At 40.7% G+C, this 27,443-nt stretch overlaps 1 protein-coding gene across 1 annotated transcript in view; it reads right to left on the bottom strand.

Moving 5' to 3' along the window:
• dmd (dystrophin) overlaps positions 1-21,880 on the bottom strand; it is a 1,684,732-nt gene extending 1,662,852 nt beyond the window's left edge. Inside the window, exon 1 of the mRNA XM_008107345.3 lies at positions 21,648-21,880. Within this exon, the coding sequence (XP_008105552.2) occupies positions 21,648-21,723 (76 nt within the window). The 5' untranslated portion in view covers positions 21,724-21,880. The remainder of the gene's footprint in view (positions 1-21,647) is intronic.
• Between the last annotated feature and the right edge of the window lie 5,563 nt (positions 21,881-27,443).

Here is a 27,443-nt window from a genome sequence, read left to right as displayed (position 1 = left end):
GAGACTCTACTGTACTCCATAGGAATTCTACTACATATATGCTACCTTATAGCATTTCCCCCAAAAATCTCTACATAGTGGTAAATGTTTGACTAAGAAATATTATGAGATGGAGATGTTACTTCACTTCCATTCTTGTTTGTTCTGCTCAAAGAAATGTTATTGAGATGAAGATTGCATTCCATTCTTGTTTTCTGTGCCCTACATTCTATTCCTTTTGATTTCCATGGTTATAAATAAAAATCATTTATAAAATTGATGCTTCTTGTTCTTCTGCTGCTGTTCCTTATATTATTTATATCTTGTCTTTTCCCAATCTCTTTCCTCCAAAATTGGAGCAATATTTGCTCCAGTGTTCAGTATCAACACATCCACCCACAATAAATTCATTGAAGATAGACTGCAAAAAAAGAAAAGAAAGAATGAGTTCTAAGGCACTCACATGGTACAACCCCAACAAGATCCTTTTCTGCTGTGTTTTATTGATGCATTCATATATCTTGCAAGTCGAAACAATGTAGACAGAAAAAATGTTTATACAACCATATGTGTCATATCAACTGACCCACTCTATTTTTAATAATGGCATCAAATACATTTGTACACAGTGTAGCAATTATTTTTCATGAATCCATTGTATAGGATCATCATGATAGGATTTTTTAACAACTATTGTAAACATACACACGTGTGTATTTGTGATGTTGATTAAAGGCACGATCCTATATTCAAGTTTTATACTCCTATACTCATCCATACCCAACATTAGAAGAAAGATACAGACAATCCTAAACGTATGCACAAGATATGTTATGTAGGTTTGTTCTTAAGTTGAATTTCTCTGTAAGTTGGCACAGGTACATTTTTCATATATATATATATATATATATATATATATATATATATACACACACACACACGCACACACACACACACTAGGCATGTCCGATCGATAAAAAAAATGTTTCAATTCTCGTTTTTAAAGTAGGGGGCGCTGGCGCTTCGATACAGAAAGTATTTCCAAATTTTTCACCCAAAAATTTTGGATATTTCCGAAAATTCATAATGTTTCTAAAAGTTTCTACAATGGCGGACGCGCATGCGCAATCGCCAAAAAAAAAGGAACCCAGGGGGACTTTTACAGGGCTCTCCCGCCCTCATTTCTTGAGCTATCCTCATCAAATTTGGTACAGTGGGAGAACACATTCAACACTCTTTGGTAAAATTGCAGAACGTTTCCTGTCTCCTATGATTTTTGGCGAATTTTCATAACTTTTTATAATACACTATTTTTTAATATTTGAAGAAACCTGTTCCTGCTTTGAAATTCTTATTTCCTGTTCAATTGGGTTCTAATCACTGTGAAAGTCCCTCTTCTACTTATGTATCTTTGTTTCTGTGGCCGGAAATCCGCGAAAATGGTGAACATTTGCAGACACTGGAACCCCCCCCCCATCTAAAAATAAGCAGGGTGGGGTGGTGATATTTCATCTTCCTAAGACATGGGAGCTCATGTCCCACTCCCTTGGGGGGCCAGCCACCATTGGCCGGCCCCACACCACACACCCTGGCCCTATCTAATAAAAAGCGGTGCCTGGGAGTGGTTTTTTGGGGGCAGCCAGGAAAAGGGGTGGCTCGTGTCCCACTGCATGGGGGGCTGGCCACCGTTGGCCAGCCCCACACCACAACCCCCACACCTATTTAATAATATCTGGGGGCAGGGGGTGTAGCCTTAGTGACAGCTACAGACATGGGGGCCCGAGTCCCACTGCCCAAGGGGGTCGGCCACCATTGGCCGGCCCCATGCCACCCCCATCTAATAATAAGCTGGGCGGGGGGTGGCTCTTTCGGGGCAGCAAGAAAAATGGGGGGCTCATGTCTCACTGCCCCGGGGGGCAGACACCGTTGGCCAGCCCCACACCACAACCCCCACACCTATTTAATAATATATGGGGGCAGGGGGTGTTACCCTAGTGACAGCTACAGACATGAGGGCTCGAGTCCCTCTCCTTTGGGGATCTGGCCAACCTTGGCCATCACCCAGCACCGCCCATTTCTGCCAAGAAGCAGGAATTTGCTCTTGAGTGTCTGTCTCATACCACCGTGTGTGTTGCACCCACAAGGGCCTGCTCCCTGCCGTGCAACAATGGCTATGCTCGGCTGCAGCACCCTGGCTGAGCACAATCAAGTGGCCAGCCCGCAGGCAGGTCGTGCACCACCCTCTCATCAAAGGATTAAAAATTTGAGGAAATCCCCAGTGTGGGTCCCCTCCCCTCCAGCTTGGATCGTTACCTTGACATGGTGCTGGGGCTTGAGTGCCTCAATGAAGCCATGAGCTATACTGTGCACGGCCACCCAAGATGGGCAGGTCATGGCAGAGAAGTCAGACCAAGCACGATCCCTGGGGATGGTAATGGCAACCCACCGCAGTATTCTTGCCATGAAAACTATATGGATCAGTACAACCAGAGACATGTCGGTATACCATCGGAAGATAGGACCCCCAGGTCGGAAGATGGTCAAAATGCTACTGGGGAGGAGCAGAGGACTAGTCCAAGTAGCCCCAGATGTGATGACACAGTTTGCTCAAAGCCGAAAGGAAGGCTAACGGCCAACGGTGCTGGAGGTGAAGGAAGAATCCGATGTTCTAGAAATCAACAAACTATAGGAACCTGGAATGTAGGATCAATGAGCCAGGGCAAACTGGATGTGGTTATTGTTGAGATGTCAAGATTAAGGGTAGACATTCTGGGAGTCAGTGAACTGAAATGGACTGGAATGGGTCACTTCACAAAAGATGACCACCAGAAAAGAGGAACTGCGGAAAAGAGGAACACCGAAGAAATGGAGTAGCCTTCATAGTTAATAATAAAGTTGCGAAAGCAGTGATTGGATACAACCCAAAAAATGATTGAATGATCTCAATTCGAGTTTAAGGCAAGCTATTTAACATCACTGTGACCCAAACATGCAGCCCAACCACAGCTGCTGAAGAAGCGGAATTAGATCAGTTCTACGAGGATCTGCAGCACCTACTGGATAGCACACCAAAAAGAGACATTATTCTCATTACTGGAGATTAGAATGCTAAGGTGGGCAAATGATAACCGGGATAACAGGCAAGCATGGTCTGGGATAACAAAACGAAGCAGGATGTACTAGGCTGATAGAATTTTGCCAGGAAAACTCGTGCATAACAAACACCCTCTTCCAACAACCTAAAAGACGGCTTTATACATGGACTTCACCAGATGGTCAACACCGAAATCAGATTGACTACATCCTTTGCAGCCAAAGGTGGCGGACATCCATCCAGTTGGTGAAAACAAGACCTGGAGCTGACTGTACTTCAGATCAAGCACTTCTTATTACAAAATTTTGAATCAGACTAAAGAGAACGGGGAAAATACACAGACCAATTAGATATGATCTCACAAATATTCCCAGTGAATATGCAGTAGAGGTGAAAAATAGATTTCAGGGACTAGATTTAATAAATAGAGTCCCAGAAGAACTATGGGCAGAAGTCCACAACATTGTTCAGGAGGCAGCAACAAAGTACGTCCCAAAGAAAAAGAAAACCAAGAAGGCAAGGTGGTTGTCTGCTGAGACACTGGAAGTAGCCAAAGAAAGAAGGAAGGTGAAAGGAAACAGCAATAGGGGGAGATACGCCCAATTAAATGCACAATTCTAGAGGTTAGCCAGGAGAAACAAGGAACTATTTTTGAACAAGCAATGCATGGAAGTGGAAGAAGACAGTAGGATAGGAAGGACAAGAGATCTCTACCAGAAAATCAGAAACATCGAAGGCAAATTTCAGGCAAAAATGGGCTTTGAAATCTTGGAAGTTGATGCTGTCAGGGTGATGCATGCCATATGCCACCAAATATGGAAAACACAAGATTGGCCGTCAGATTGGAAAAAATCAATTTATATCCCCATACCAAAAAAGGGTAACGCTAAAGAATGCTCAAACTTCTGTTCAGAGGCACTTCTTTCCCATGCCAGCAAGGTAATGCTCAAGATCCTGCAAGGCAGAATCCAGCTATACATGGAGCGAGAGTTGCCAGATGTCCAAGCTGGGTTCAGAAATGGCAGAGGAACAAGAGATCAAATTGCCAATATCCGCCAGATAATGGAGGAAGCCAGGGAGTTTCAGAAAAACATCTACTTCTGCTTTATTGACTATTCTAAAGCCTTCAACTGTTTGGATCATAATAAACTATGGCATGTTCTTAGTGGTATGGGGATTCCAAGTCACCTTGTCTGTCTCCTGAGAAATCTGTATAAAGACCAAATAGCCACAGTAAGAACAGATCACGGAACAACAGATTGGTTCAAGATTGGGAAAGGGGTGCGGCAGGGCTGCATACTTTCAGCCTCCCTATTCAACTTGTACACAGAACACATCATGCGACATACGGGGCTTGAGGAATCCAAGGCCGGATTTAACATTGCTGGAAGAAACATTAACAACCTTAGGTATGCAGTTGAGATACCCCTCTGATGGCCGAAAGCGAGAAGGAGCTGATGAGCGTTATCACCAAGGTGAAAGAAGAAAGAGCAAAAGCTGGGTTGCAGTTAAACATCAAGAAAACCAAGATTATGGGAACCAGACTGATTGATAACTGGCAAATACAGGGAGAAAACGTGGAGGCAGTGACAGACTTTATATTTCTTGGTGCAAAGATCACTGCAGATGCAGACTGTAGCCAAGAAATCAGAAGACATTTCCTTCTTGGGAGGAGAGCAATGGCCAACCTTGACAAAACAGTGAAGAGCAGAGACATCACACAGCCAATGGAGGTCTGCATACTCGCATTGTCAAAGCAATGCTATTCCCCTTAGTAACCTATGGATGCGAGAGCTGGACCATAAGGAAGGCTGAGCGAAGGAAGATAGACACTTTTGAACTCTGATGCTGGAGGAAAAACCTGAGAGTGCCTTGGACCGCAAGAAAATCCAACCAGTCTATCCTCCAGGAAATAATGGCCGGCTGCTCAATGGAGAGACTGCCTGTATCCCAGACCCGCCTGGTGGGAACAAGGGAGAGGGCCTTTTCTGCTGTTTATGGAACTTACTGCCCATCGAAATTAGGCAAGCCCCCACTCTTTTAGCCTTCAGGAAAGATTTAAAAACCTGGCTTTTCCGATGTGCTTTCGGAGAGTAACTATTACACACTTCTTTTGTTACCTCCCCATCACCTACCCTCTAGATTGTTTTTATCTTATGTCCCTGGTCTCCTGGTATATATATATTGTGTTGCAGTGTATATGATTATTTATTGTATTGTTTAATTGTATTGTGATATGTTGTTTTATATTTTGCTATATTGTACTGTTCTGGGCATAGCCCCATGTAAGCCGCCCCGAGTCCCCGTTGGGGAGATGGTGGCGGGGTATAAATAAAGTTTTATTATTATTATTTTATTATTATTATTATTATTATTATTAGAGGCAAAGCAGCAGAATTTTGGCCATACCATAAGGAGACAGTAAAGCTTGGAAAAGATCACAATGTTGGGGAAAATGGAAGGAAGAAGGAAGAGAGACCGACCAAGGGCAAGATGGATGGACAGTATCCTTGAAGTGACTGGCATGAACTTGAAGAAACTGGAGGTGTCGACAGCCAACAGGGAGCTCTGGTGTGGACTGGTCCAAGAGGTCACAAAGAGTCGGAGACGAATAAATGACTGAGCAGGGTCCCCTTCCACCTTCGTTTAAAATAGACAGGGTGGGTCCGATTCCACCCTCTTCCCTCGTCCTACTTTCAGAGAGGCAGGAAGCGCTTCGGCATCAATAGGACCTGCGCCCACATGTCTGTAGCCGCAACAAAGGCACACTCCCTGACGGGCAAAAGTCACTGTCCCCGGCCGTGGCAACAGAGGACGGGCACCAGCAAGCGGCCAGCCCGCACGCAGACTGTTCTGCACCGTTCTACAGAGACGCAAGTTGCTCCAAGCAATGACAAAACACATCAGAAGGATGGTGGAACATAAATATTTCTTATAAAATAAATTGAATAAATATTAAATGTTGCTCAAAGATGCTTCACTTTGATAATGTCTGCTCGATACAATGAAGGAATCTGTTCTGTCAATATGTCTTCTAAGAGTTATCAGAAAAAGTACACCTCATAAGTGACCTCCCAGTCACTATGACAATAAAGTGCACATCTCATTACAATGTTGCTTTGCACTGGCAGCCTAAATACACCATGGGGCCTATTCTGCTGAGAATACACTGGGAGAAATGTCAAAACAAAATGTAGTAATTTGTGGCACAGATGAGGGCCACTGTCTCTCTCCCCAATTTCCACTCCTTCCTCCTGATTTGTTCGTAAACTGGCATTGCACAAGCTGACTGCACATAGAAACAAACTTAATGTGTATCCATAGAGCTTGGTGTTAGTTTAAAATTGATAGAGGTGTGTATCCAGTGTTTAAACTTTATTTTATGTGTACTGTACTTGTTACTGTTGCAGTGCTGTTGTCTCTGAGACTTGTTTCTCTTTCTAAAAACTGTGAACCTTTAACCAGTGACTTGGCAACCTTTCTGATAGAACTTCTCACCCCATTAATGCTAGTATTGCACGTGTACATTTCCATGTGATAGAATTCCTCTTGCTGTCTATTCTGGAGCCGCCTTCTGGCGGCCTAGCAAAAAACTATTTTTTGCTTAAGGTGGACCTTATGTCTTCAAGTATCTGCACTGCAAGATTCCTGTTCAAGGAGTTGTGTGGATATTATGTTCTATACATTCTGCTTCTCTCTTTGTGTGCTTAAAAATTGTAGTTGTGAGCAGCCAAAGGAAAACTGTATGCTTGCCAGAGGAGAAGCCTTGTTGTTGTGTGCCTTGAAGTCTTACTTATGGTGACCCTGAAGCAGTGGTTCTCAACTTCTCAACCTAAGGGCTGTGGCCCAGAAGTGGGCAGCGAGAATGAAAATCTGATCCACAAACCCCCTTCCTCTTTATTTATTTTTTTCTGCTCCTTTTTGCTGAGCTGACCATTGCATTGGATAGATCACATCAGCTCTAGATTATTAAATATGGATTTCTGTGGGTGAGCAGATAGTGACAACTGGATGGCATATGTTCTGTATCAGAAACCAGAGCTGATGTGACCTATCCAATGCAAATTTCTGAATCAGCACCCCAAATAACAAAACTGAATCTAAAGTTGACCAAAAACTGATTTGTAACACTTTTGGTATTAATGTTGGAGAGCGGTCCCTGGTCAAAGTGGTCCTTGTTCAAAGTGAGCCCTGGTCAATTGGGCCCTGGTCAAAGTGGAGCCTGGTCAAAAAAAGGTTGGGAATCACTGCCCTAAAGTGACACTGTCACAATGTTTTCGTGGCAAGATTTGTCCAGAGCTAGGTTTGCCTTTGCCTTCCACCAGGCCTGGTCCAACATTGAAGTGGCTGAAGCCGCCGCTTGGGGCGCACGTCAAAGCAAGGCGCTGTCGAGGAGGAGGCAGCTCAGAATGGGACAGCTCAGTGTCTCTTCCCTCCCACCACTCCCTCCAGTCGTCATTTCCCAGAAACTTGAGATTGAATCCCAAATACCAGGGAAATAAAGCTATCCAGTTGCAAGGGAATCTGATGTCATGGGCTGGGGTCAACATTGCCAAATAGTTCAGTTTGAACTGCATTATAGAGTCAGGGTAAACCTGTTTGAACCAGTTAAACCCTATAATGTAGTTCAAACTGAATTATTTAGCAGGATCGATCCAGCCATCTCAGGCCCCTTCTACACTGCCATATAATCCGGATTATTAAAGCAGGTAATTCTCATCTGTTTTGAACTGGATTATATGAGTTTATACTGCCATATAATCCAGATTATCAAAGCAGGTAATATTCATTATCTGTTTTGAACTGGATTATATGTGTCTACACTGCCATATAATCCAGATCATCAAAGCAGGTAATCCTCATTATCTGTTCTGAACTGGTTTATATGGATCTACACTGCCATATAATCCATATCTAAGCAGATAATCTGGATTTTTATGGCAGTATAGATCCAGGCTTAGACCCCTTCTAAAATGCCATATAATCCAGATTATCAAAGAAAATAATCCACATTATCTGCTTTGAGTTGGATTATATGAGTCTACATTGCCATATAATCCAGATTATCAAAGCAAGTAATATTCAGTATCTGTTTTGAACTGAAATATATATATGTCTACACTGCCATATAATCCAGATTCTCAAAGCAGATAATCCTCATTATCTGTTTTGATCTGGATTATATGAGTCTACACTGCCATATAATCTGGATTATCAAAACAGGAAATCCTCATTTGTTCTGAACTGGATTATATGTGTCTACACTGCCATATAATCCATATCAAAGCAGATAATCTGGATATATTAAGGCAGTATAGATCCAGGCTCAGACCCCTTCTAAAATGCCATGTAATCCAGATTATCAAAGAAAATAATCCACATTATCTGCTTTGAGTTGGATTATATGAGTCCACACTGCCATATAATCCAGATGAAAGCAGATAAACTGGATTTTATATGGCTGTATAGATCTAGACTTGGGCGCTTCTATATTGCCATATAATCCAGATTATCAAAGAAAATAACACTTTATTTTTAACCTGCCCTATCTCCCCTAGGGGACTCAGCGCAGTTTATATGAGTCTATATTGCCATATAATCCAGATCAAATCAGGTAATCTGGATTTTATATAGCAGTGTAGAAGGGGCCTCAAAGGAACAGTGAGTTTAGTGTTCAAATGTTTTTTTCCCCACATTCTTCAGCATATAAAATGACATTTATTTATCCTCTTTTTTTTCTTCGCAACCCTTTGCAATTTTAAATCCCACATAAAAGGGGTAAGAACTTTGGGTTCCTGTGAGTTTTCTGGGCTGTATGTGAGGTCTGTTGAAACTAGTCAAGTGGAGTTTATATATCTGTGGAAAGTACAGGGTGGGAGAACAAACTCTTGTCTGTTGGAGGCAAGTGGCCACCTTGATTAACATAATAGCCTTGCAGCTTCAAAATCTGGCTGATTCCTGCCTGGGGGGATCCTTTGTTGGGAGGTGTTAGCTGGCCCTGATTGTTTCATGCCTGGAATTCCCGTTTCTTTTTTTACTGTCCTGATTTTATTTATTTATTTATTTCCCATACTTGTGTCCCGCCCTTCTCACCCCGAAGAGGACTCAGGGTGGCCTCACAACTGGCAACAACTCGATGTCCAGTTGGTTTGGTGGTGGTGGTGGGGATTTTGTTCACCTACACTTGAAAATTTCCTAGGGCCGGCCCTGCCTTCCACTAAGACTGGGAGAGCATTACTTGCCCAAAGTCACCTAGTCATTTTTCATACCTGTACAAATTCATTTGCTCACTCTGTGTTTGTGAAGCATATGATTCCCTTTTACTAGCCTTTGGTAAGGAGATCAATTGTTCTACTAAAAATTCATATTGGTCAAAATGGAGGGATTTGATGTCAAAAAGTCTTGCTCAAGAAGAAGGGACTGGGCTAATCTTCAGTGTACTGCTAGCTCTCTTCAGTTTCATTGAAATTGTATCCATGATCCTCTGGGGATTTCACACAAGAGTTGTGCAGTGACAGTTTTCAGGTCACTGAGAACTGAGTACATATTTTGCAGGCTTTGTGGTTGAATCAACCAGGTTTTGACCATTTTCAGAGTATGTTAGAATTTTATTTAGCAACATGCATTATAGCTTCTTGTTTCATTTATGCATTGAAAGTGGGCAGCATTTAGAGCCTTGGTTTGTTGTCAAGGAAACAACATATAGAAAAATGGGACAGGTCATGGAAACAGAGATTGTTCAACGACAGATTACCTGTTCTCTTTAATAAGAAGTTTACCTCAAGCAATTTTAAATGATATGACCTTCCCTCAAAAGAAAGTAAACAAATAGGCTTTGAAATGAATGTAATCCATGGCAAAGGTTGCATTTTGCAATCTTTTTCAGAAGACAAACTTATTTTGAAAGGTCCTTACAACAATGGCAGTAACAAAATAGGGACAGTAGGGTTTTGCTTGTCACTGTGGATCCCCTCTTAATAGAAGTTGGGGATTTTGTCCAAGAGTTTATTGTGCCTGCTGTTTGCAATTTATGTTGCTTTCACTATGGGATGAAACAGTAGTTCAAAGAATTTTCATAAAGAATCATGAGAGAGAGAATTCTGTTGAAGAACAGGAGCAAGAATATCTACCATATACACTCATGTGTAAGTTGAGGGCAAGTTAAGGCACCAAAATAATGGATATGACTAGTGGATATATTGAGGGTCATTCTGCAGAGAGGGGAAAGCACCAATGCCACTTCAGGGGTCCATCCGCCACTGGCTGCTGCTGCTGCTGTTTTCCCTCACAGACATTTAAAAAAGACCAGAAGAGAGATCAGAAGGGCTTGTTGATTCTTTTAGGTTCTCTTGGCATGAAGTAAGTTCTTGCTTTTCCAGTCTACTCAGAGAAAGGAATTGTTCCTTTTTTTCTTTTTTCTTTTTTTGGATATGTTGAACCATGGATAAGCCAACCCAGGTTTTGGGGGGCTGATTTTTTGAATAAAAATTCTATACTTACAAATTATTATATAGCATAATTTCCTAAAAATGTACATGAATATACAAGTACACTTTCTTCTTATATCAACAATATTTCCTGTGTTTTCTCAACTTTTAATCCACGCTTATAGAGGAAGAATCTAAGTGCTTTTGGGATCCTCACCCAAAGTAGTAATTTCACAACTCTCAAGATTAGTTGTGAGACTAAACTTGGCCCTGAAATTTATGAGGCTTCTGGTATATTTTATATGGAAGTAATTATAATCTGTTTTTAAAATTTGAATGGCTAAATGTGTACAGTTGACTAGTACACAGAAACACTTTCTGTACAATGGAAAATGTGTACACTATGTGTAATTTGGGGGATATGCATGTCTAAATTGGTAGATTTGGTAGATTTGGTAGATTGGTAGATATCATTTTCCATACATGAATTTTAGAAAGTCTGATGCACTGGTGAGATTTGGAGAAGCATAGTGAACATTGTACAGATTTTTTTCATATCCCTAGTTTCAAGGCAGAGTCTACCTTGATATACACTTAAGGGCTTGTAACTCTCAAGTTCAGTGTTTCTAAAACTCTGCTCCTCCAGGTGTTTTGGACTCCAGCTCCGAGAAATCTCAGCCAGTTTACCACCTGTTAGGAATTGTGGGAGGTGAAGTCCAAAACATCTAGAGGAGCAGAGTATGGAAAACACTGCTCTAATTATTAGAGTAAAAGATCTTTCACTTACAAGTCAATTACAGCTCTCTCCTTTCATGCTCCTTATGATTGAGATATACATTACCACTGTAGCTATCCTAACATGGAGATTGTGTATGAGAACAAGAACTACAGTATCTATTGAACAAGGTTAAAAATTACAGAGCAAAAGGAAGCAGCAGTCACATTTGTGGTGTGCGATTTTCTAGCTCTCGGCTTCCATTTAGAGAACAAAGAGTGATATATCCTGACTCAAAATGGAATATTTTCTGGAAAAAGGCACACTATGCTCCCCACAACTCTGTGATTCTTACTTGTCTCTCTGATGCTACCTCTGCATGTACTCTCTGAAACAATGTCTATTCCCAACCCCAACCCTCCAACAAAACAAACAAAACATGTAAGCCAAGAGGGATCACACCAGAAGGTCTTTTCTTATGGATGTCTAATGTTGATTCATCAGAGCTCAAGTCACACCTATTCATAGAAACCATTCTTGACATTGATACAGATGGAATAACATTCCTTTAGGAGCATGATGTGTGTGTGTGCAGTAGAACTTTCAGATAAGTACAAATTAAATAGCTCTTCAAAGTGACTGCAAGCCCTTTGAAAATACTGGCTGTAACACTGTTGGACAACCAGCTGGCTCATACGCTGAGGAATGATGTACATTCTGTACTGACTTGCAGGGATGCCTTTACTCACGGCTGTTATTTCGAGATCTTTGCCATGTTCAGTGTGGCTTGCCAACTGCACGGATATCCACCAAGAATAAATTGCTTTAACCAACCTTTTTTTTTTTTCAAAAAAGATGCCAGAGCAATGATATATGAATTATTACATGAGTCACATTTGTTGACTGCTAGTAGTTTGCAATATGAACAAATGCCCTCATTTGACACCTTTTAAAAAAAATAGCCATGACTAATTGCAAACAAAAAGGCAATTGTCAATGTGATCTTTATTTTTAAATAGTCTACTGCTCATAAGATTTTTGTTTCTCTGGCAAAAAAATTCATTTAGACATTTTGGATATATATCTAATATGACTTCTCTAGAGACATCAAATATTTACAGCAGTACAGGACTGGAAAGATAGCTAAAGCGATAGCCAAGGAAACCAAAAGCAAAACATAACTGCAAAAATATTTGATGTAGGAATCAGAGTATTGTTGTTACTATTTATTGCTATTATGTCCCTGAATTTTGTCTGTGATTTATCTCTTTAAAAAAAAACAAATGTGAAAAATGTACAGTATAAACAATCCCAAACTTATTAGCATAGCTAGGTTTTTATATTCAGTTGTCAAATCCCACCAAGTCCATAATCTAACTTTCCATTCATCCATCAGATAGACTTGCTGTAAAGAAGCAGCACTTTCTCAAACACGCAATGCCCAGGACACTAATCTTCTTGACAAAATGTGAAGATTGTAACATATATCACTAAATGAGTCCCCTCAGGTGAGAAGGGCGGGGTATAAATGTTGTAAATAAATAAATAATGAATTATAGATGAAAAGACTGGGCAATTTGGGTAAGAGAAAGTGAATTCATCTAAATGCACACATATCTTCATAATGGTATCCCAAGAAACTGTGTCTAAAATGAATTTTTGCTGCAAAAAAGTAAAAGGTTTCCTCATAACATATTGTACAGCCAGTAAAGTAAATTTAAGACTCTACAGGAGAATGGCAGTAGAGATTTCAAAGTGTATCTTTATGCACACAAATTGAGTTTTACTGGTCATTACTTTATTCACAAGCTAAGAAATTAATAGTAGAAACTTGAAGAAAAGATCTATTCAAACAGGATACTGAACTGCTTTATGTGCTGATTTGATATTCAAGAGCAATTGAAAAATTCAACATGAGACTCCCACATCCCATGTTCCTCCCAATTGATTAAAGATATAGTACCAAAGCCACTATATTTCCATATAGTGTTGACTTAAAACAAGCACTGAGGATATTTATATCGTATTGAAGTACTTCCATGATATATCCAGAAGAGAGTTCTATACAGGACATTATTGATGTGCATTCCCAGTTTGCTAGGCTCCCAGACAGTTAAGCACCCAGGAATGAGCAATGAACTATATCATCCAGCCCCACCCTGATTCTTTCATTCCTATGTCCTTATAACCTATTTTATTTATACCACATTTGACTGTTATACACCCAACAAGATATTGGTTTAATGACCATTTTAAAACAGTTTCAAATGCTAGTTTAAGATCTGAGTTAATAAACTGTATTTCACTTTCCTGTTTTAGATTGAATAGCTAACTATGGTTTAAGTAAACCAGAGTGCAAGTATCTAAAAACTTAGAAGAGGTAAAATATTATCCTGATGCTTGTTCCCAGAATCGAAAATAAAGCTTACACAGTCTCGAATTGGAACATCTGACCTCAGATATAACCCCATGGCTGTCCAACCTTCAATTCTACATACAATACTGGCAATTAAACACAAATTCCATTACAATTTGCAGTTATTATTTCTGACACAATTGTAGTTGGGATAAGAAGGTAAGATATTAATGAGAAAGTGTGTGCTACAAATGAGGCCAGTCAAGTTCTGTTTAGACAAGTGTCAATTCAGTATTCTCAGCCATTCAGCAAGACCTCCAGCGGAGTTATTCCAATATCTAAAGCTGCTTTCCAGCATCTTTGACTTCAAAATAAATATTCATGTTATGGTTACACTCTGTTCCAATTCACCAGGGGAAACTGTAAAGACCTCTTTTATGTGCCTTTGGTTTTTTTTTTTATTAGCATATAGTTACAGAAATGCAACAATAATTTCTGCTGCCATCTACTCAAGTGCAGAGAAAGACTTTGAGAGAACAGAGAAACAAAGTAATTTAAGGTCAACTGAGGCATCAGTGTTGTTCAGCAGGATCACAACATACATAGCCTACTTATTAACACTGCCCATATCAGCAAACACTCTGAGGAAACAGACTCTCTTGAGGAGTGGAAATAGTGCTATCCCCATTGCTCCCTAATCAAGATGCATAAAATGGTTCACACCTACAAATCAAGTGTTCAACCCATCCTAATAAATTATAAAGATAACAGGGAATCCTGAAAGTAGGAATGGGTGGTATTTCAGTTGAATTTGACAGGAATTATCCATAAATTCTGATTTCTTAAATATTCAAGATGGAAGAGATTTGAAATTTGAAACTGAGTGAGAGATGAACAAAAACTGACCAATTCAACTGTTCACACCAGGGCTCTCAATGCCTCTTTAAAGTCTGGATTTGAATCCAGATGTTATTTCTGCATATCAACTTCTCCTTGCTGTCTCATTTTTACTAAGTAAAAATAAATAAATCAGAACCGGCCCATGAAAGATATTTTAAAACTGACAGCATGAATCACTCCCTAACAGACTATTTTCTCCAAAATAATCAGTTTAAATGTTTCATTGAATCATTTGACATTCTTTCACACTCCCATCCACACCCACCAAGGAACTGTTTTGTAAATTATTTCCAGCCTGTAGTAAACTGGCATTCTTTGGAGGATCAAGTTCATACTTAATTTTCTTCAATAACTTTTACTAGACATTTTTATTATTCTTTGTTTACACAGTGGAAGTAAAAGAAATATGCCTAGCCCTTAAAGTCAGGGCACTCTGAACATTCTGAACAAGTGATATATATCTGGGGCAGAAAAGTGTGCTATAAAGAAATGAAAGCAAACCAACCGTTTTCTTTTTCAAAATTTCTCAGTCTGAAGGGGCACATTTCATCATTGCAAAAATTCGAATTTCAGAATCTTAAAAAACATCCACTCCAGTCATACAGGCTATCTGTCATTCTTCAAGATACAACCTTGATGCAAACTTTTACTAGGAATAAAGCTGAAAGAAATGCATACTTATAAGGTATTGACAAATACTTGTGTGAACTTTTTGGGAACCTTGGTACTGCCCTAATACTACAATTGCCAAATCTGGATGCCTGCCATGTCAAACCATAGGCTTTACTGGTTATAGGACTGATGGGAAGTCCACTTCATTAACATCTGCTGAAGTATGCATTCCTCACTCCATATCCTCTGATGACATAGGTATGATGACAGAAATAATTATGGCTTCTCTGAAGATTTAGACAAAACAAACCAGTGCTTAGATCACAATTATTCATTATAAAAGCATAACTGAGTTCACTATTTCCAGATGCCATATACATAACCATTAGGACCACATTTTTAAAATAAACATTATGTCTCTGCAGAAGCGGCCCTAGGTAATTTCACCTTCTAGGCAAACCTAATGACCGCACCCCACCCCCAAATTGCGCCCCCCTCCCAAGGCCCCTCACATACCTGCCATTTTGGGCGATGGGACTCCTCTGTGCATGCACAAGGCTTCTGAAGCTGAAAAAATGATGGAGGACGATGACGGGGCCGCGGTGGCACCATGTTTACACGGGGGTGCCTCGAGAGCACCCCCTGTTCGTGTTTGCCAGTGGCGGCCTCTTACTCTCCTCGCCGTCGGACCGCCTCTGTCTCTGTGTGTGTCATATCTATCTATCTATCTATCTATCTATCTATCTATCTATCTATCTATCTATAGAAATACATTCAATAGTGCTCAGTGGGAGTTTAATTTTAAATATGCATAAGTTTGCTACATTAATATAACCTTTCTTAGGGACTAGATAAGGATGCCCACTCTTACCATTTCTATTTATACTAGTTTTTGAAGTACTTTTAAGGGACACACGATGTGAGAAAAAGATTTCTGGAATAAAGATTAAAAAGAAAAAAATATAAATTACAAACATTTGTAGATGTTTTGGTGGTTACTTTAGAAAATCCACTGACTGGAATAGAAGTCTTGATGAGAAAGTTGAATGATTTCAGAATTTTAGGGGGATTTAAAATCAATAACCAGAAAACAAAAAAAAATTACTAAAAATATGGATGCTAAAAAAATTGTCAGATATAACAGGTTTTAAAATAGATAAAAAGATAAAGTTGCTAGGTGTTACTTTGACAAAGAAAAATTGTCTACTGTTCCAAAATAACTATAAAATCTTATTTTAAAGGTAATTTTAAAAGATAGATATTTCAAAAGACATTATGGTGGGATAAGTTACAATTGTCATTATTGGGCAGACCTTCTGTGATAAAAATTAATGTATTGCCAAGGATTCTGGGGTTTTTTTTCCAAATAATAAATGTGATAGCAACAGTTAAAACCATTCAAACAATGGCCAAAGGACGTATATCTAAATTTGTATGGCAAGGAGAGAAGCCAAGAATTAAATTTAATGTTCTACAAGACACAAATGAACAGGGTGGACTAGGTGCACCTGATCTGAAACTTTACTTTGCTGCTTCCTGTTTAGTTTAGATATAAGACTTGGTTTTGTTGAGTAACACTAGGATGTTGGCACTGGAGGAACATGATCTGAGATATGATTGGCACCATTACAAGTGGTATGACAAAGTGAAAGTGAAAGTAGATTTTTAAAATTATTATGTTAGACGCACTTTATTACGAGTATGGGAGAGATATCATTTTATCTTATACCCAAAGATGCCAATGTGGGTATCTGAACAATTTATAGAAGAGAGACACAAGGCAAGAAGAAATTGTTAACTTACCAAGATCTCCTAGAAAAATGTACAAGAATATAGGATTAAAACAAGAGAACAATTGATTGCAGAGGGTTTTGGCTTTCAGCGGTTTCTTTATTTAAAGTTAATAGAAAGTTTCAGGCAAGATAATCAATTAGTTGTTTTGAACTGAGTAAATCAGAATTTGATTTGTAATTATGTGCTAATGATGAATATTTAATAGCTAAAATGTATAAGATGTTATTGAAATGGGAAATGGCAGACAAGTAAGTTAAAATGCATGAAAAACTGGGCTCAAAATGTTGTGAGTAATATAATGTTGGACTAATGAGAGGAAACATGGAACAAGGTGTTAAAATTTACATTATGATATAATTTGAAAGAGAATTTATATAAAATTATTTACTGATGACATACAACTCCTGAAAATCTTTCCAATATGTCTAAAAGGGTTTCCAACACACACCCGAAATGTAAACAGCAAGTGGGATGGGGTTGTTGTGTGTTTTCTGGGCTGTATGGCCATGTTCCAGAAGTATTTTCTCCCAACGTTTCACCTAAATCTATGCCTGCCATAGATGTGGGTGAAACGTCAGGAGAAAATACTTCTGGAACATGGCCATACAGCCCAGAAAACATACAACAACTCTGTGATTCCGGCCATGAAAGCCTTCAACAGCACAGCAAGTGGAATCCTTCTACCATATGTGGTGGACATGTAAACATACCAGAAAGTTTTGAGAATAAATATCCAGTTAAAGCCTGAGACTTTTCTACTTGGTCTGATTGATACAATTTACTACGATAAACTGTTGCAATACATGATCACAGCAGTCGGATTGCTCTACGTACAAAAGTGGAAGTTTTTGTGGATGTTTACTTCTTGGGACGAGAGCAATGACCAATCTCAATAAAATAGTGAAGAGTAGAGACATCACACTGGCAATGAAGATCCACATAGTTAAAGCAATAGTAATCCCTGTAGTAACCTATGGATGTGAGAGCTGGACCATAAGGAAGGCTGGGCAAAGGAAGTTAGACACTGTTAAAATGTGATGTTGGAGGAAAATTCTGAGAGTGCCTTGGACACCAAGAAGATCCAACCAGTCCATACTCCAGGAAATAATGCCCGACTGTTCACTAGATGGAAAGATATTAGAGGCAAAGATGAAGTACTTTAGCCACATTAGGAGAAGACAGGAAAGCTTAAAGAAGAGAATGATGCTGGGGGAAATGGAAGGAAAAAGGAAGAGGGGTTGACCAAGGACAAGATGGATGGATGTATCCTTGAAATGACTGGCTTGACCTTGATGGAGCTGAGGTTGGTGGCCGAGAGGGAGCTCTGGAATAGCCTGGACCATGAGGTCACTAAGAGTCAGAAGCGACTGAATGAATAAACAACCACCACCTTTCTTAATCTGCTTGATGCTTTGTAAGTTTAAATCACTATTTTCAGTGATGGTAGGGAAAGCCTAACACTACAATAGTTTGACTATGCCTATTTAGTTGACTATCTAACACTGAAACTATTTTAGTCTCCCAGTTACTTACATGTTTAAGGAGCCTGTTGATTTCCTTTCACTTCAGGGCAATAAAATTAAATACTGTAGGCTCTCAGTTAACCAGTACCCATGAGGATTGGTAGACGCTGGATAAATGTAGTTTCTGGTTCCTACTAAAAATAGGGCCAACACATACTATACCTTATACCAGTGTTTCTCAAACTGTGCTCCTCCAGAAATCCCAGCCAGCTTACCAGCTGTTAGGAATTGTGGGAGCTGAAGTCCAAAACATTTGGAGGAGCACAGTTTGAGGAACATTGCCTTATTATATACCATACCAATTTTGTATTGTATAGTACAAAGTTTACTGACTGGATATTAGTGTTTAAATGCATTAATTAAAAGCTTTAAAATACAAACTTAATTTAATATACATCTCTGCTGAAATTAATTTTATTTTAAATTTTAATTAAAGTATTATTTTTCTTCCATTTTTTGCCAATTGCTTGAGAATTCCAGTTGTGTTCTAGTTAACTGAGAGTCTACTGTACAATCATGGCTTTTAAATTAGAGAAAGTGTATTGTCACTTGTAGATAGCATCTTTTGTTGTTTGGCAAAGCCCTTGTTTACAAAATCATTGTTGCGCTTTTGTGTTTTTTAAATCCTGTGTTCAGGAAATCATTGTGACATTTGAGTAGAGAATGGAATAGATATTCAAGCCCCTTGTCTTTCATTTTCTTCCTATATTGATCTGTAATGGTATTTAATGACACCTATATTAGTGGGCACACTGAATCTACTCTGGGTTTTAGTTAGAACTTTAAGCATGCTATCCATGTACTGTCCTCATTTTATGTTCAGGTTCAGCACCTTAAATATCACTTTTAAAGTTCAGATTAAAACCTAGAGCTGATTCACATTCCTACTAACATGGAAGCTATGACCTGAGCCTGAAGATCTGAAAAGCAGCTGAAACAATGTTGAACATGATTAGAGTTATTTACTTGATACCCTAAATTGCCATGGTTTCCATTTCCAGGTTTGTATTACTAATCAGATTCCTTTTTTCTCTGCATAGGATAAGGATGGAAAGAATACTCCAATCCATACTCCAAAAACATCTTAATCAGTTCCCAATCAAAAATGAGTTTTATCACAGTAGGGAAATCCTACTAAACAGAATAATAGTCAAATAAAACTGTTGTGCTGCTTCCTTCCGGTATCCCCAAGTACTGAAACATTTTAGAAGATTTATATGTGTAAAGAAAAATGTAGTGTTTTTCAAACACCTTTACTACATAGAAGATAGGTTTTCTACACCAGAAACAATGTTTATCTGTGCAAGAAATGTGCAGGGAGGTGTTGCAGCATATGTACATGTTTTTCTGCACAGGAAAGATACTCCAGAACACTCAAATATGGGAAGACAGCTGCACAAAAATATTAGTTTTCTCCCACTGATATTGTGTGCCTTAAAGTTAGAGAAGACTACAGTGATTATTCATCACTGCATGGACAAGGAAAGAATTGAGGATTTACGTAATCATTTGTGAGATAGATTCTTCAATACCTCTAGTCCCTGAATTCTAACAATAAACAGAAGACAACAAATATCTATGCATAAAGGAACCTGAAGCCTGTCTGCAGTTATCCATTCCAACTAAACATTGGGATCTCTTCAACTTAATAACAGGGAAAGACATCTAAAAACATTTCTAGCACATGTTTGAACATGAGTCTGGATGACAACCCTATCTCTGTGGAATCCCACTTGGCCATGCTGACATTTAAACAAGATCCTTTCCTCAAGTGTGACTTGCACATTAGCTGCTAATATAGTTCTATTCAGTCCATGTATTTATGAGATGCCACCAACAGCACATGAAAGGGAACAACTGGTCTTCAATGCAGCACCGGAGGCATGGAATACCACAAAGAGTACTATTTTCTTTAAAACCATGCCCAGCATGTTGTGGAAGGCTTTCATGGCCGGAATCACTAGGTTGTTGTGCATTTTCCGCACTGTATAGCCATGTTCCAGAAGCCTTTTCTCCTGACATTTCGCCCACATCTATGACAGGCATCCTCTGAGGATGCCTACCATAGATGTGGGCAAAACATCAGGAGAAAAAGCTTCTGGAACATGGCCATACAGTCCAGAAAATGCATAACAACTCATGCCCAGCATCCTATATAACAGAGGCCTGTAATTGATGGCAACATCCAGGCTCCGCTTTGCCTCCTTGGCTTCACCCACCTTAAAGATCTACCAACTGTTTTACTTTACTCTTATGGAGTTTAGCTTTGAAATGAGAAAAGGGAATATTACTCCTCACTTAAACCCAGGCATATGCCTAAGTGGGCTAGAAAGGCAACCTCATTAATCTCCTTTCTGTTCGACTTGTCAAGTGCAGAACTTTCCCAATATAATTAAATACCCTTAGTAGTCTTATGTGTATTTCATCTCTCTCTCTCAAAAAAAAAACCCAAGAATTCAGAGTGAACTATAAAAACCTCCACTGCCCATGAAACTATTCCTTTCCAAGGCTAAAAGCAGCCCAGGCAACTGAAACTTTATCCACTGGAGTACTATTGCAGCTGGTTCCATTTACAGCTTTTAATGGCTCACCCCCCCTTTTTTTTCATTTAGAAATAGCACCACAACCATATGTGTTTATTAAAACTTGGAGACCATTGTGGCACTTCGTGTAGGCATGAAAAAAGTTGGTAACTGAGCCCTTTTCCTGACATTATGTAAAAAATCACACTTTGCTATCTTCTCTACATAATAACCCAAGGCCTTCACAATGTTAACAATAAAACATAAAAGCTAGGCACAAAACCAGTTTACAATTTTTATATCCATCTGAATAGTTGCCTTTTCTCACATGTACACACGTGACTTTTTTCAAGGAAAGCTAACCAAAACATTCCTTCTCCATTCGCCTCTGCACAACAATGGATCTCTTTCTCCACTAACCAGCAAAAAGACAGAAACCCAGATGAAGCCACTGTGAAATGGAAATGCTTCTTGGTCGGGGGGGGGGGGGAGGGGAGTGTAAGCCCAGAACATAAGTACAGTTAGTTTCCCCACAAAAGACAACAACAGCACAGACTTGACAGAAGAACATCTGGCAGCTGGCTGGGAGAGCAAAACTTTTCCAGCAGCAACTTCTGAGCCAGTCTTTTTCCTGGGTCAAGCAAACACTCCTAAACAATGGGAACAGCAGAGTAGTTTGCAGACCCCAAAGTGTCACAAACAAAGCGAAAGCTCTTTTGTCCTACCCGATCGGCTCTTGATAATGTCATTGAACTCGTCCACGGCAGACTCTTCCTCGGGATGCCCGCCCGCTTCAGCCATGGCCGAGTCTCCAACCCGTCGTCGCTCTTAACTGGCGCCCAGAACAGAGACAGCCAAACAAGAAGGTGAGAGTATGGGATCTGCGCGGAGTTCTGGCACTTCCCAAGCCAGGCAGCAGCCCCAAACACACACATCCACGCCTGCGAAAAGTTTTGAAAAGGAGCGGTCCCTCTTTGCCTCGGAGTGGGAGGGGAGGGCGAGGAGCAAAAGCACGCTGGGCGCGGAGCTGTCAGACAAACTCCAAAGGGGAACAGGTGCCCGGCTCCTTCTGCCTTAAAAATAGAGCCAGAAAACCCGGCTTCCAGGGACGCGAAAGGCAGCAGCGAGGAGGCATGAGGCTCGCAATAAATCAGGAGCCAAATTGGGAGCGACTCCGGAGGAGAGCGTCCCTTTCTGTCTTCCGCCCTTGCTCCCGATCAATGCGGAAAAGGAGCAATTAGAGAGCAAATGGCCCAGAGAAGGGAAACAGGCGCATGAATGATTTAGCAGTCTCTCTTAAAAGCATTCGCAGAAATACCCCAGCCTCTCCCCCACCTCACAAACCTGCCTATCTGCCTTCTTATATCCTTAGCGTCGCATTGGAGGGCAGCTGCTGGATCTATGGGTGCATCTTCAACAGGCATGGGCAAACTGGGGCCCTCCAGGTGTTTTGGACTTCAACTCCCTCCATTCCTCACAGCCTCAGGCCCCTTCCTTTCCCCCTCAGCCACTTAAGGAAAAGGAAAGGCCCTGAGGCTGTGAGGAATGGTGGGAGTTGAAGTCCAAAACACCTGGAGGGCCACAGTTTGCCCATGCCTGATCTACACTGTAGAATTAATGCACTTTGACACCACTTGAACTGCCCTTGCTCAGTGCTATGGAAGCATGGGAACTGTAGTTTTATAAGGTCTTTAGCCTTCCCTGCCAAAGAGTGTTGGGCCGTGCCAAACTATAACTCCCAGGATGCCATATCATTGAGTTGGGGCAATTCAAGTGGTGTCAAACAACATTAATTCTTCATTGTAGATGTGCCCCTAGACTAAAGCCTACACTTACAAAGGAATGTGGTCATCACTAATAGTCAAGACAGATTTATCAAAAGCAAGTCATGCCAGACTAATTTGATCTCTTTTCTCAATAGAGTTACAAGATGGATTGATGCAGGGAACACCATGGTTGTAGCGTATCTGGATTTCAGTAAGACCTTTGACAAGGTCCCCATGACCTTCTGGCAAGCAAACTAGTCAAATGTGGACTAGGCAAAACTATGGTTAGGTGGATCTGTAATTGGCTAAGTGAACAAACACAAAGGATGCTCTCCATTGCTTCCTCTTCATCCTGGAAAGAAGTCACGAGTGGAGTGCCGCAAGGTTCCATCCTGGCCCCGTTTCTGTTTAATATCTTTATTAATGACTTAGATGAAAGATTAGAAGGCATAATCATTGAGGTTGGAGACAACACCAAATTGGAAGGGATAGCTAATACTCCAGAAGACAGAAGCAGAATCCAAAATCTCTAATAGTTTAGAGAGATGGGCCAAAACTAACAAAATGAAGTTCCACAGGGACAAATGCAAGATACTGCACTCAGGCAGAAAAAAATGAAATGCATATATACAGAATGGGGGATACCTGGCTAGACAGAAGTACGTGTGAAAAAGACCTTGGAGTCCTTGTGGACAACAAGTTAAACATGAGCCAACAATGTAATGCGGCAGCTAAAAAAGCTAATGGGATTTTGGCCTGCATCAATAGGAGTATAGTGTCTAGATCCAGGGAAGTCATGCTCCCCCTCTATTCTGCCTTGGTCAGACCGCACCTGGAATACTGCGTCCAGTTCTGGGCACCACAATTGAAAGGAGATGTTGACAAGCTGGAAGGTGTCCAGAGGAGGGGAACTAAAATGATCAAAGGCTGGATAACAAGCCCTATGAGGAGCAACTTAAAGAGCTGGGCATGTTTAGCCTGCAGAAGAGAAGGCTGAGAGAAGACATGATAGCCATGTATAAATATGTGAGAGGAGGTCATAGGGAGGAGGGAGCAAGCTTTCTTCTGCTACCCTTGATACTAGGATGTGGAACAATGGCTTCAACTGCAGGAAAGGAGATTCCACCTGAACTTTAGGAAGAACTTCCTAACTGTGGGAGCTGTTCAGCCGTGGAACTCTCTGCCTTGGAGTGTGGTGGAGGCTCCTTCTTTGGAGGCTTTTAAGCAGAGGCTGGATGGCCATCTGTCGGAGGTGCTTTGAACACAATTTTCCTGCTTCTTGGCAGGGGGTTGGACTGGATGGCCTATGAGGTCTCTTCAAACTCTATGATTTGATGAATATATAAAAAGGGCATGTTGGGAAAGGGGCAACAGTAGCAATGTATCCTTTTCTGCATCCAGTGCTAGTGCCTTATACTGATCATTTTCTTTGGCCTTAGCAACATGGTCAACTTTGGAACATCAAAATTGAAAGATATCAACTCTATCCATGTCCCACCCACTTCAAGTTGAGAACTGTGACAGTGCTTTTATTTAGTCCAGAGTTTCTCAAACTCTGCTCCTCCAGATGTTTTGGACTTCAGCTCCCACAATTCCTAACAGCTGGTAAACTGGCTGGGATTTCTGGGAGTTGAAATCCAAAACACCGGAAGGAGCACAGTTTGAGAAACACTGATTTAGGGTTGTTGTATGTCTTTCGGGCTGTGTGGCCATGTTCCAGAAGTATTCTCTCCTGACGTATCGCCCACATCTATGGCAGGCATCCTCAGAGGTTGTGAGGTATGGATAGATACCTCACAACCTCTGAGGATGCCTGCCATAGATGTGGGCGAAACGTCAGGAGAGGATACTTCTGGAACATGGCCACACAGCCCAAAAGACATACAACAACCCTGTGATCCCGGCCATGAAAGCCTTCGACAACACATTGAACACTGATTTAGTTATTTAGACTTTTGAAACTACTGATACCCAACATTCCATGTTTCATAATACTTGTAATAGGGATTGATGAGATGCTCTCGTTTCCACGTAATTCAATGCCTGTATGTAAGAATTCAGGCTAGTCAGAGGCAGGAGATGCTTTTCCTGTTCTTGTATCTGTTACATATCGGACATGCCCTTTTGGGCACGGTAATCCTGAGCCGGAAGCAGCAGAAGTGACTGAAGGAAGGTGAAATATTTCCAGAATCTCAGCACCCAAAATGTCCCTTGAGGAATGGAAGGGCAACCAGCAATATTACCAGGCTGAGAAACAGAAATGTTCTGGGGCCAAGGGATCATTTGACTTTCTTTCCAGGTCCTGGAATGAACAGACAAAGAGGGTATAATAAGAATGGGTTAATAAAGTGATTTGTGCAGCATGGTTCCAACTATGGTCACTCATAGTAAATCCTATTGAGTTTAATGAGACTTAACCCCATAATATTGTAGGACACTACAGTCTAACTGCATTTATTGGGGGCGGGGGGTGTACTATGGAATTGCTTCATCTTGTATTGTTTTCTTCTCTGTGCACAGCTATGCATATAATGAAAGAATTCTTCCCAAGAAAACTTGCAATTTCAAGGGAATTTATTCTCAATAAGCAAATATATTCATATCATACTCCAAAAACAGCCTGATAGACCTGCTGAATCTGTTCATGCCCCAAATTGCAAATGTATGTACAGTGAACCCTTTGTGGATACCAAAATCCATGGATGTTCAAGTCCGATTATATACAATGGTTAGTAAAATGGTGCCCCTTATATAAAATGGCAAAAATCAAAGTTTGCTTATTGGATGTTTTTTTAAAAAATTGCAATTATCTTCAATTTGGATTGTTGAATCTCTGGATGCAGAACCCAGAGGGCTGACTATTTCAAATTATGCTCTGATCCTCTCCTCACAACTGTGTAACTACTAATATACTTATGCCTTTAAACTTTGTTCCTGTAATACATCAGAAGAAATCCATAAAAACTTATGCTACAATAATTCAGCTTGGAGAGTGCTGTAAGATTTCTCCTCTCACTACCATTTAGACGCATTCAGGATTGTACCACATGAATATTGATTGTTTAGCAATATCTAGAATTAGATTATAATATGCAGCATTTGAAGACATTCCAAACCCAAACTACATTAGTGGATGGTTATAGATTGGGCTCAAAGACTTAAACAAAGAATGAAAAAAATGATGGCATTTCAGGGTACCTTGCATTTGAGACAGGGTGTAAATAATATCCACCAAATGAAATCACAAGGCTCGATACATTTCATGTAAATTGTAAAGCACTTTAGATTTCTTGGTTAAATGCCGCTCCATTAGACACTTAGGAAGTAATCCTATTTTCACTTACCTGGGCTGGGAATAAGTCCCACTGGAGTAAAATTGCATAAAATTAGCTTATTAACTGATTTACTGATTTATTTCTCTGCAATGATTAGATTAAAGGAAGCACCGGAAACTTGTGTAGGATTACAGGAAGGCTTTTAGCCTCTTTTCTCAGAGCTCCACTTCCTACATGAGCTTTCTTGGCTATCGCTTCCTTGTAAGAGAAGTTACATGCAGTATATCTATTAGGCATGTCCGATCGATGAAAAAAAAATGTTTCAATTCTCATTTCTAAAGTAGGGGGTGCTAGCGCTTCGATATAGAAGGTATTTCCGAATTTTTACCCAAAAATTTCGGATATTTCCGAAAATTCATAATGTTTCTAAATGTTTCTAAAATGGCAGATGCGCATGCGCAATCACAAAAAAAGGAACCCAGGGGGACATTTACAGGGCTCTCCCGCCCTCATTTCTTGAGCTATCCTCATCAAATTTGGTACAGTGGGAGAACACATTCAACACTCTTTGGTCAAATTGCAGAATGTTTCCTGTCTCCAATGATTTTTGGCAAATTTTCATAACTTTTTATAATACACTATTTTTAATATTTGAAGAAACCTGTTCCTGCTTTGAAAGTTTTATTTCTTGTTCAATTGGGTTCTTATCACTGTGAAAGTCCCTCTTCTACTTGTGTATCTTTGTTTCTGTGGCTGGAAATCCACGAAAGTGGTGGAAATTTGCAGACACTGGACCCCCCCCCCGCTCCTATCTAAAAATAAGCATGGTGTGGCAGTGATATTTCAACTTCCTAAGACATGGGAGCTCATGGACCACTCCCTTGGGGGGAGGGCCACCGTTGGCCGGCCCCGCACCACACACCCTGCCCCTATCTAATAAAAAGCGGGGCCTGGGGGTGGTTTTTTTAATAATATTTAATAATATATGGGGGCAGGGGATGTAGCCTTAGTGACAGCTACAGACATGGGGGCCCGAGTCCCACTGCCCCACCATTGGCCGGCCCCCCGCCACCCCCCACCCCATCTAATAATTGGCTGGGCGGGGGTGGCTCTTTGGGGGCGCGAAGAAAAATGGGGGGCTCATGTCCCACTGCCCAGGGGGGCTGGCCACCATTGGCCAGCCCCACACCACAACCCCCACACCTATTTAATAATATGTGGGGGCAGGGGTGTTTCCCTAGTGACAGCTACAGACATGGTGGCTCGGGTCCATCTCCTTTGGGGATGTGGCCAACCTTGGCTGTCACCCAGCACCGCCTATTTCTGCCAAGAAGCAGGAATTTGCTCTTGAGTGTCTGTCTCATACCACTGTGTTTGTTGCACCCACAAGGGCCTGCTCCCTGCTGTGCAACAATGGCTGCAGCACCCCGGCCGAGCACAATCAAGCGGCCAGCCCGCAGGCAGGCCATGCGCCACCCGC

This window comes from Anolis carolinensis, chromosome 3 (assembly GCF_035594765.1).
Source record: "Anolis carolinensis isolate JA03-04 chromosome 3, rAnoCar3.1.pri, whole genome shotgun sequence".
NCBI lineage: Eukaryota > Metazoa > Chordata > Lepidosauria > Squamata > Dactyloidae > Anolis > Anolis carolinensis.
This window is presented reverse-complemented; position numbering and strand designations above follow the sequence as displayed.